This window comes from Leptinotarsa decemlineata, unplaced genomic scaffold, assembly GCF_025532065.1.
Source record: "Leptinotarsa decemlineata unplaced genomic scaffold, Ldec_3_MD MMD2_tig00000251_RagTag_RagTag, whole genome shotgun sequence".
NCBI lineage: Eukaryota > Metazoa > Arthropoda > Insecta > Coleoptera > Chrysomelidae > Leptinotarsa > Leptinotarsa decemlineata.
This window is the reverse complement of record NW_027412547.1, coordinates 6174035-6186385: the sequence shown is the minus strand read 5'-3', so window position 1 is coordinate 6186385 and position 12351 is coordinate 6174035. Positions and strand designations below refer to the sequence as shown.

General features: G+C 35.5%; 1 protein-coding gene across 1 annotated transcript; it reads left to right on the top strand.

Moving 5' to 3' along the window:
- Positions 1-7784: 7784 nt before the first annotated feature.
- Positions 7785-12018, top strand: LOC111515196 (uncharacterized). Its single transcript, XM_023171429.2, has 2 exons — positions 7785-7936; positions 11717-12018. The coding sequence occupies exons 1-2, from the start codon at positions 7925-7927 to the stop codon at positions 11963-11965; spliced, it is 261 nt and encodes an 86-aa protein (XP_023027197.1). The 5' UTR covers positions 7785-7924; the 3' UTR covers positions 11966-12018.
- The last annotated feature ends 333 nt before the right edge of the window (positions 12019-12351 follow it).

Sequence of the window (12351 nt, the reverse complement as noted above, 5' to 3'; positions counted from 1 at the left end):
GCGTTGTCAAAAGTGAACTGATTGAAATGGCACTCATTTCGATTGAATTAAATGAGTATATAAACAATTGTTTCGCAAATAGTACTCTCTACGCTTCCATTAATTCACTATTTATATTTTATCAAACTGCAATGTTTTACCAATGACTGAAAATGAATAAATATTATTATTAAAATATTACTATCATTATACATCCCTCTTTTTGTTCAGTCAGTGACAGGTAGACAGCCCTGTGGTCGGTCGGTAGCCGGTCGGTTCAACGTGGGTGCTTTTCACATATAGTCAGTGGATGCTCTGTTTACTCACCCAATCGACCGCCGTGTTAGTCGGTGGTTCAAACCGCAGGCTGAACGATCGATTTTCACTTGCTATCGTCCAACCAGTGTTTGGAATCACACGTTGAAAGGTAAGACCTCGTTAGTCCTTAGCTCTCACAAGTTCTGACTTCTGAGGGTTGCGTTCGTAGGGGTGCGATGGCTGAACAGATCTCTACTCTGTTTAAAGAAGTTCTAATATTCTCCGGCGATTTCTTCATGAAGGTTCTCCAGTATGTGTTCCCAAATGTACTTTCCCAGCATTTCTGGAGGTTGGTCTGGCCCCCAATGTAGAAACGTTGAAATCGTATTTGACGGACTCACTCTGCCTCTGGATTGTGCAGTTTGTGCACGCCCTGATTCTAACAGAAGAGATACTATTTTATTTACATCACTTTTATTACTCGCATGGAAATAAACTTTATATAGAGGTTAAACATCTGTCGCTATTTGACTATTTTACGTTTGTATATTTGTTTTGTATATATTAAAACGTTTTTAACGCACCATTAAAGTTTTGTTGGAATCCAGTTGAGTAGCGACTTGGAACTAATTAGGAAGTACTTGAAATTGCCAAGAAATGACAGATGATTTTAGCGTGAATAACACCGTGAAAATGAGTACAACTTATTAATTGTCTGTCGTAATGTGTTTGTTATTTGATAATAATTTTGAATGGTATGAAAAATTACTATGAAAATTATCATATCTCCAAAATAATAAATCTCTACAAGTTTTTTGATTATTCATGAATACCTACAGCAGAAAAGCATAATGAGATATCTTTACTGAAAAATACTTCAACAACAATTATGACTGATGTATAGATAATTTACAACAGGAGAGTGTTGTTGACAGTATGCAATTTAATCATTCAACAATGATCAATCACTTGAAAGCTCTACACAATATTATGGAAATAACTTGGTTCTTCACTACTGTCAACTAGTCTATTTGGTACAGTTTATGTTTTAATAAACATGTACCTATTTATCGCTAACAATTATAATATATTTTCCATAATTAAACGTAGTTACTAATTATCAGTATCCGAAATAATCGTATAACCAATCATTCATTAACACTGAAATAAGATCAATAGGTATTTGTCACTAATTAGGATTCCAATTATTTCATTTATATACACTTTATCGAGTAACAATGAAATAATGCACACGACACCATTCAGTTGTTTTTGGGTTCAGAAATTTGAAATTAGGAACGAAGGCCATTTCATTACTTCGGACTTCCATTATTCAATATTACATAAAATGAATTGAAATCCATGAACAAATCGATAAAAGTTAAAAATAAAAAAAAAGTTGTTATATCAAGCAAAAAACGCGGACTGCGATTCCAAGAATGGAATTTACCGGATACCCTCTGAGTGCGGAAAATCCTAAATCGGTGAAACTAAGAGGCCATTGAAAGTTTGCATTGCCGAGTACAAGAAACACACACAGCGAGGAAAACCAGCAAATCAGGAATAGCAGAGCAATTTTGGACCTATAAACATAACATCGAGTGGGTCCAAGCTGAGATCATACACAGAGAGGAACACTGCTTCAGAAGGAAATTCAAAGAAGCTGCATACATTGTTGTCCAACAATGTATTCAGCCAAACTAGCGTAGAGATACACAAAATATATGGAAACCCATAATCAAGCGAAAAATGGCCAACTTTCCCCAAACGGTCATCTTCCGCATTGAGCATTAACATTGCGGGTGCAACCTGTTAAATGATCGAATCGATTTAGTTTACTTACCGGTTTTCAAATTAGCATATCTGCGTTGTCACTAGTAAACAAAATTTAGTTACTCAATCAAGCCAAGTACCTCTATTATCACTAATACAGTGGTGCTATGTAAGGGCTAATGTAATCAACCATTTTTCGTTTAATGTATAAGTTTGAAAATGTCCTTATAGAAGGAAACTGCAGTAACGTTAGTTACAAATAAAAGTGGTGAAAAATATGAAAAGTTTCAATTCTCTTTTCTTTAATACTATTTCATTTTAAAATACGACGACAAATGATAGATACAATATAAGGTATGGTTATTTTTTGGGGTAAGTTGTTACATGTACCAAATTACCCCAACTTACTACCTGCCCCCTGGCACGATAATATTGATAGTAGAAGAAAACAATATTGCAAATCAAAGGAAGATATCTTCAAGATTGAAAATTTTGAGAAAATAAAAAATATAAGACATCAGAAATGAAAAATTTCGTATAGGATTTTTTTATTTACTTGTTTGAAATCAAGGCACAAGCACACAACCCAGCAACTTGGTGCTTGGTCACTAATAACTTATCGTTTTTATGTGATTCACGACGTGAGTTCAATCATGTCCACCAAATCCCGGTAAAAAAGGCGTATAACTTCTTACCCCTGTAACAACGTGCCCCTCGCTCCCCTATTATCGCAAAGTAACATGTATCTTTTTGCCTAAACTCAAAAAACATTACAAAGTCGAGAGAAACAATGGGTTTATTTCACATCCTGAATCGCTTCATTTTCAGAATCGGGGGTTTACACAGTTGTAACAAAAAAGTGGTTTTCTATTAATTGCCCAGAAGATATTCCACCGATTACGGTCAATCTTGAAATGTTTCATAGCAGTTTTAATTATGGAGCTCCTTTGAAGTTGGATACCACTATTAGATTAAAAAACTGAAATTAGAAATTTTTCGTTGTGCGAGTTTTCATTGTATCGTGATTAGTTTTCGAGAAAAAAAGTTATTATGGCAATTTGTTGAAAATTAAAAGTGAAACTATCCTCCGAAATTTAAAGTTATCATATAAGTTACATCTTGTATACTATAATTTTGGTGATTCCTCAAAAACGATTTGACAGGTCTGTTTCCTTTTTTAGTGAAGAGTTATGATTTCTTTTTTAAATATTCCTTTTCATAATCTCTCTCAAACTTTTTCATTCTAATCATAAAACTACGTCAGTCTATGGTGGCATAGTTATATACGGCGCCATCTATTCGTGAGTCGATGAACCTCAGGCTAGTTTAAATAAAAGTATTCTTCTTTTACAGATCCCACTGAAACGCTGAATATGATTTTCAACCACAGCTCTTATTTACTACATCATTGGTATTAAGTATATATTTTTTAAGTTTTTTGGATTTTGATTATTTCACTGGATAACTATTATATTTTTCACACATAAAAACTGTTATGGCTTTTTAACTTCTCCTTATACGATGTTATTCTCACTGAATCATCTTTCATTCCCTATACAGTGGAGACGTAAAAAATCCCCCCTGCCTTAACTTTGAAGGAAACAAGCTATGGAGGTCGGGTACAAAAATGATTGTGGTTACGTGGCCTATTTAAGATTTCAAGAAGTATGAAATTGATACATCGCACAAGGTTTCGTCAGCAGTAGATCTTGGGTCTAATCAAATAGGCCAGCCCTGATCTGGTGGTTCAGAGCTGTATCAGTCAGACTTGGTTAATCAAAATCATCCACCGTTAAATAAAGTAGTGAATTCACCTACTAGCTCGTTTCATAAAATAATTATTATTAATAGACTAACGAAATATTTTTACTCCAGTGATGATTCATAGGGTATTAACTTTCTTTGACATGTGTTTTCCATTCTGTCCTTTGAGTAGAGAATTTTATTTGTGAAATTCACTTTTACTTTCGTCACCCCCCTAATCTGCGAACTCGTGAAAAAAAATTAAATTCGCTCAGACTCGTCCATTTTTATTTCAAGGGGAAACACTGTCACCAAATACATCATCATTGTGTTGTCAACTCCCTCATCCCTACCCCTACTTCAGAATTTTCAATAAGACTACTATACTTGTGATTCATCATTTTGAAAGGAATTCAGTCCCAAATACATCGGTGTGCTGGAATTGAGGATCGATCAAGTGTTGTTGTAGTTTTAATGAAAACTAAGTTTTATCAAGATTTTTTATTTTTTATCACGTAAAATATTATCATCGTAAGAAAGGTTCACTGTGGGTACGCCACTGTATTGAAAAATAATTTGCTTTCAGAAATAATACTTTAAAAGGTGAGACAGACGTTTTCTTGAAAACAAAATTGTCGTTATGTGTTTTTGTATACGCATATCTCTGTTTAAGCCTTGGTATATTGATGAATTCGATTCACTTCATTCAACAATTTGAAAACTTCCGAAAAGGTTTATAGTATACAAGAGGGAATATCCATTATAGCTGCGTATTTTGAAAATGGACGATGTGCTAGAGCTACAGCTCGAATTTTCAATGAAATTCATCCAGAAAAAACCACATCATATCAGTACGTGATTGAATTGATGAATAAGTTCATGGAGTCAGGATCAGTGCTGAATAAAAAACATTAACGAGAGAAGCCTATGAGAAATGAAGGGGTCGCTGTTGAAGTTGTAGAACATGCAGTGATGGACAACATTCAATCTTCAAGACAACTTGAGACTATTTCTGGAGTTTCTAAAAGCAGCGTACATCGAATTCAGAAAGAAGTAAAATTCTATCCCTATAAAATACAGAATGTACAAGAATAAAATGAAGATGATCCTGGCAGACGCATCTTTTTTTTATTCAGATAGATATGTGAATAGGCAAAACTGCAGATACTGGAGTGACATAATTCACATTAGTACAGGAAAACTCATTTACAAACTCCCCAGAAATTAAATGTTTGGGCTAGTATTCTGAGAGACCATATTTTAGGTCCATATTTTATTGATGGCAACCTCATCGGACAATCGTATCTTGAACTTCTTGATATACCTGTGAACCCCAGAATCACACAGTTACTTGAAGATGATGATAGTCTACTTAAAGACCATATTTTTTGCACCTGTACGTCAATTTTCAGATGACAATGTCACAGGGAGATGAATTGGAAGGCGAGGACCAATAGAGTGGCAGGCTAGATCTCCTGATTTATCACCATTCGTCTTCTTTTCATGAGGTCAGTTGAAATCCAACGTTTATATTACATAGCCAAATTATCTTGATGATCTACGCAGAAGAATTGTTGTGTAGTGTCGTGCAGTGACTCCAGAAATGTTGAGAAATGTGCAAAGACATTTTGAAGATCGCTTATACTTATGTGTGGAACTGAATGGTTCACAGTTTGAACCTTTCATATGATGATAATGTTTAAGGTAATGAAAAATAAAAATATCTTGACGAAACTTAGCTTTAGCTATGTTACAAAATATGTCAATGAATTTCTTATTTTTTTCTAGCTGTTTGAACGGTCGGTTTTTACCTTTTCGGAAAAAAGAAAGGGATAAAATCACAGCCAGTTAGAGCATGGAAAGCAGGTAGCGCTAACATAAATCTTTTCCTAATTCTTTAAGTAAATAGTTGACATCAACAAATCGCTGCTTTTTTGCTACTCCGACGTGCATGTGGATTTTAACCTCTTCTTTTACGTGAACCATATTGCTTAGCATTTTAACTAACACATCTGTATCTGAACATCTTATGGTCACATTCGCCTTTTCCGTAAGTTGAGAGATATGAAAAACTATTTTTGTATCTGCCTCTTCATGCAGAAGACAAGATAACTCATCAACTTCAGTCATCCATAGTTTCGTCCATACTTTCATTACGATAGCATTTATCATAAACACTGTTAAATCATTTGATGACCAATCTGTATTGCGCGTGCTCTCACTTTTTAGTTTCAGGTCGATGTAAGAACTGGTTTGGTCCACGTTCAAGCCGTAAAAAATTTTTTTCTTCTTATTTATAGTCTAAACTTGAGTCTCATACAAATTTCAGAGTGAATAAGATTTGTCACCACCCTCGTGAAATATATGATTGACTACCTGTAAGAACAATTGTGTCCCACTTACCAGGTGTAAGAAACATTTTATCAATAATTATTCATAAAAAACTACCTACATAATGAGTTTCGAGGTGAACATTTGACACACCACCCGCTTTTTAATTTCACTCCCCCGCAGGCGTTGTCCCACCCTCCAGGTGTAAGAAATGACTTTTCTTCATCAGAAAGATGTACAACTTTTTTTCGGGCTCTACTCGTCGATGAAATATATTGACAGAACATTTAGATTCAAAAAAAGTTGTTAAAAGTCTTTCACAAACCAGATGGTCAGCCCGAGCAGATGCAGTAAGCGCCTTGCGCGAATGTAATGAACAATTTATAGAAGCTTTGATATCCATCGCAAAAGATACAGAACGGACACGAGAAATTAGAGACGAAGCCCTTAGTCTGCCAAGAAAAATTGAAAAACTCGAATATATTATACTAACGGAAATTTGGAACTGTATATTGGAAAGAATAGACACTAGACGTTGCAACTAATATGTTTACTTCACTTGATGATTTTATTATCAACCTTACTTTGAATCGTCTGCTGAAGAAAGAAACCCGGAATCTGACTACAAGGACCTATCTCAAAAAACAAAACGCAGAAGTTCTCGCCAGAGTTTTTTTGATGGCTCTGCGCCGTCAGTCCAACTGAATGGAAGAAGAGAAACATTTCTTCCCATAATTGATACCCTCAGCGTTCATTTAAAACAGCGATTAAGTTCGTATAAGAATATCAGTAAACGCTTTGGTTTATTTTTTCGCTTGAAAACTCTGAATTCTAAAGAGTTGAGACAACGTTGCAAAGAATTTGCTAAATTTTATTATGAAGATGTTAATGAGAGAGGGTTAGAAATAGAATGTTTGCATTCAACAGAGTACTTGAAAAATTGTTGACAGTGAAAATGAGGATTGTATATTTAAAATATATCAACTTTTGAAAGAAAACAAAATTGAAGACACCTTTCCAAATGTAGAAATCGCATTGAGAATGTTTTTAAGCATGATGGTAACTAACTGCAGTGGGGAACGCTTCTTCTCCAAATCAAAAATAATTAAAAATGTATTAAGAAGTACAATGCTTCAAGAGAGAATTATCAGTTTGTCGCTGATGTCGATAGAATCTGATGTGGTAAAAAGCATAGATTTTGATGAAGTGATTAACGATTTTGCCCATCTGAAATCTAGAAGGTTTCCTCTTCATATAACATAGATTTTTAAGCACTATCCTGTAAATCCTCAAAAATTTACTTTTGTGGACTTTATTACATTCATCTATTCGTTTCATGTGATTGTAAAAAAAAATTAATATTCAACCTAGTTTATCTACTTTCTTTGTCTATTCTAACAACATAGTGTTCTGTCAAAGTCATAGGGGCCCCATTATCCTATCCTATTATGCCCAGGGACTCCAATAGGTTAAAGACGGCCCTGGCAGCACTGGAAATTTCTCCCGAGTAATCGAATGTTCACTATTGAAAAATGCATTGTTCATAATGAGCAGAATATACCAAATTTGTATTTTTGGTGTAACTTGATGACATAACCGCAATAGATCTCAAATACTCAAACTGAATATCGATCACGAATTGTTTCGTAAGGCGCTTACATCGATAATACTGATACATCGCTACTTGCATATCAATCATTCAAATTCCCTTGGTGTTGACATCAAATTTGTTAATCCACCCCACTGCTACCATGAGTGAATATTGACCTTTGAGTCAAATGACTATATAATGTGAACGGAACAATTCTGAAGTATCAGTTCATCAAGTACATCAAACAAAATGTTCAAATTGGTAAGTGATTATATATATATACACCTTCATTGGGGTGTATGAAAATTGAAAAAAAAATGTTCAATGTTTAATTTTCATCTTAGGTATCATTAGTGTCTAACAATATATTATGAAAAAAAATTCGTTCGTGCTGCATAAGTATTAGTCTTCCATCTATCCAATGTTCAGATCAAAAGTGATATCTTGAAAATATATCATTTTCAATTAAAACCAGATTTCTATGGCTGGGATTGAATCAAATGAGCGAATGATTGTCATTACTCACTTTCATCGATGATATGAGAAAATCCAACTCATTCGTGTCATAAAAGGTCGTAATTGTATGAATGAATTGAGGGCTTCATCTTGTTATGTTATGCAGATTGGTGCTGAATAGGCAATAAGACAAGTATGTTATTCCGAAACATCAATGTCCGCCATTAACGATGACAGTGTTTCATGTAAGTGGATTGTTACCTCTTTCACAATATATTGTGTAGGAATCCTGTGAATGATATCTAATTCAATTCCATGATGAATGTTTGGAGTACAAACTGAGTGAAAAAAGTGTTTTTTTTTGTGTAAGTCATATAAAAGTAATTGTTTCAAAAGTATTTTTTCTTTCGTGTAATTCAATGTTTATATGAAAGTACTTGTTTGTTCCACATTTCTTTCCCAACCTTTCTTTCCTAAAAAATTGTTCTATTCTGAAAATATATCCCTAATAATTTAATCGTTTGGTATTCTCCATAAAACATTATTCGGTAAGTAATGAATGAAAAAATTTGGAGTCGAAGATATACATACGCCTTTACTGACTTCAAGTTCAAAATGCACAATGAAATAAGTCGTAATTCATGAATGAATTGTGTGTATTTTCTATAATGTTTTCCAATTTGGTACTGAAGAGCCTTGGGGCAAGTGTCTTAAAGCGAAACATCGATGTATACCAGTGAGGATGACAGTGTTCCATGTAAGTGCAATTTGTTACCATTCACTCATGTGAATGATATCTGATTTTTATTTCACAACGAACAAAATGAAATACAAACCGAATAGAGAAAAGTATCTTCTGTATAATTCAGTGTTCATATAGAAGTATTTGTTTCGAAAGAATTTTTTTCTTTCGTGTAATTCAATGTTTATATGAAAGTAGCTGTTTCAGGAAGATTTTCTTTCAGTTTGTGTCTGAAAGTTAGTTACTTCTTTGCATGATCTACACATCCATGTATAGAGTTACTTATTTTCCAATTGATTACTTCCTTCCTTTCTTTGGAAGATCCCCTCATTTTTTTTTGTATCAAGATGGAGTGGTAGAAAGCCAAAAACTTTCTTTCCCAAAAATGAATCACTCCCAAAAACATAACCCTTCAATCCAGACAATAATTATATAACTCACAAGTTTTATTATTGACTAATTTGAGTTAAATACAATTTTCAGTTTTTTCACATATGCTTGAAGTATTTTTCATCCGAATTATCCTCACGAATGACGAAATAAGCAACTATATTTCAGAAAATTTTCACTTCGACATGTTTGAAAGTAGGTTTCAGTTAAAATGATTTTTTTTTCATTTGTTTAAAAAAACATAGAAAAATGTTTGAAGTATTCGGAGTACAAAAATTGAAAAACTCAAAAATCTGCATGAATCAGAAACAAACATGACGTATTTCTTGATGTTTTCGTGACCCAATTTCAATTTTCAAGACTGTTCTGGTGGAGAGAGGGTTAATGATAAATCGAAAGTATTTTGATTTAACCAGACGTGTCAGTCTTTTATTAAAAAAGTGCTTATATGAAAACAACAGTACATTTGAATTGAAGGGGTTATATTTTTAGGAGGTATATTGGGATTTTTCTCTAAGCGAGGAATTAAATTTTCTATTTTCGCATCCTAATCTGCATTCTTCGAATTTCTAAAAGTTTGACAATTGTTCTTCCACTTATCGTTCTGATGTTTTTCTAAAACCTCTCAGGCATATTTCGTTAAAAAAAATATTTTTATAATTTTTATTTCTAAAAAAGTTCATGTTTGTAAAAAGGTGAAAGTCAATAGGTCTTGCCGCAATTACTATACAAGAACAACAAATTAGATTTTCTATGGAATGTCAGATACGCATTTATTGTGCGGCACTGCAAACGAAATAGGTCCAATATTTTCAAGATGCATTTGTTAAGAAAAAAATTAAGAAAACAGGTTTGTTTTTAATTCAAAGGGAACATCTTTCTTTCATAACTTCAACTAGTATACCTTCTTCCCCACCCCCTGGTCAAGCAACCTTATTAATCTAGAAACATCAAAGGAAGATTGAGGATTTTTGAAAGTTGGTACTTGTGAAATGGACTCTTTTCGTTTTGAATAATAAAAATGATCTATAAGAGAAGTTTCTGTTTCTATAATGTAGGTAAATACAAAAGGATAGATTTGTGGTTTGCAGACATATGAGAGAAGGACTAAAAAAATGTGACCCGACCGGAATTCTAAACTGGCTTTTCTGTTTTCTGGATAGGCGAATTTACCAACTAAGCTCCAATTCAGTATTTTGGTGTTACTTCGAACGGGATGAAATTTGTTAACTGTAATGGACTTTTCTGTATCTGCAGAGTAGGGAGGATCAGTGTAGACCCACAGCACTTAGGCCACATGTGACCCATTGTACATTCTTCCGAGGAGTTGTCCTCCTAGGTCACCGTCCATCCTGTCCTTTCCAGGATGGTGGACAGGTCACTAGGAGACATCTCCTTTATATTGTCAGGTGTAGGCCAAAACTCGCCAAACACACACTCTCTTTGGCAATCTTGAGGTGTCTCACTGTGGCCTCCGCAAATTTTTTGGAAGGTGCAGCGACATTACTGTCATTGCGTGGCTTCTCCAACCTTCTTGGGGTTCCTTCTGTGGAGGTGCACAAGTGAGGGACCTTTCCTGCAGGGGCAGCCGGTTCCTTGCCCTTCATTTAAAGCAGAGCTCTTGGCGCCCGCCGCAGAAAGGGCCCTTGCTGTTGGAGGTGGAGTGGAGGAGAAGTAGGGTGCACTCATAGTTGCTGCCACTTCTGCCTCTTTCGCTCTCTTTCTCCTTTTGGCCTCGGCGCCGCGAATGCGCTTACGCCTTGGCCTTTGTATTATATCACGAGGTGATCTGCCATGTCCATCTTCATTTCAAGCGGTAGATTGGGGTGGACATTTCTATTCATCCCCGGCCACCGCTTCAGATTGAGATGAGTACTTCTGTCTAGCCTCGGGATTGGTTTTTGTTTTTATCGTTTCTGTTTTTATGTTTGTTTCATTCATGTGTGTTCCCACGAGTAGCGAAGGAAGAGTTGGTCACCTCTGGTAGAGCCCCGCATTACCAGAGGTAGGCTGATTACAATGAGGTTTCGCCCAGTTTCCCAAGGGTAGGCTGGTTCATGGTGGCATGTTTTGCAAAGGCTTTTGGGGAGTTTTAGTTCCATCCACCCTACTTATTTCTGCCACTAACCAGGAGTCCGGCGACCCCGTCCGTAAGGCCACATTGGCTTCCCGGACAGGGCCTCCAATCCCCTGGCCGTTTCCCTATCCGCCACCTAGGGACGCGCCCGATAGGTAGCTCAACCCACAAGCTGTAATGGACATAACAACTGATCGAAGATCAATTTTTTATTCCATTTTCGGTTGGGCCAGATCATTCCAACTATTCTAGTATAAAATTCCTAAATCATTTCCAAAAACGAAGTAATACATTTTTCTAAAAAAGTGTAACGGGTTTGATCCTGCATCTCTCGTGGATAGAAATAATACACATTTTTCGTATTTTTCCTTTTCAGTGTGTTTTTGCCGCCATCCTTGCTTTCGCCGTTGCAGCCCCAGCACCTGAAGCTAAGGCTGATCCAAAACCAGCGGCTGACCCCAGTTTGTTAGCTGCTGCCTATACTGCCCCACTCGTAGCTGCTCCTGTTGCTTATACTTCTGCCTATACTGCACCTTTGGCCTACTCTAGTTACATCGCTCCATCTGTGTATGCTGCTGGATACCCTGCTTTCTCGCCTTACACTGCACCTTACGTGGTTGTGTAAGATGCTTCGTTGTAATTTCTGATGATTTGTTTCAATAAATTTTTTTTCCCGTTTCACAAGTTTTTTAATTCACCCTTTTCGTTATTAGACTTCAAATACTACATTCGTCCCCAACACATTTACCAGCTAGATTGTTTTCTGAGATCTACAATTTTTTTAGTACATTCTATAAAATATTGTTATTTATAACAATATATATGACTGGTGAAAGTGACGATCCCATTGGAAGTCCTTCACTTTCACCAGTCAAAGTCAACATATATATGGAGTGGTTTGGAACTCTGGCCATTGAAGAAGCCCACAAGAAACCTCGCGTCTGGTTGAGATACATTGATGTCACCTTCATAATATGGTGGACTTCCCGAAACACATCAACAGCGTGAGAC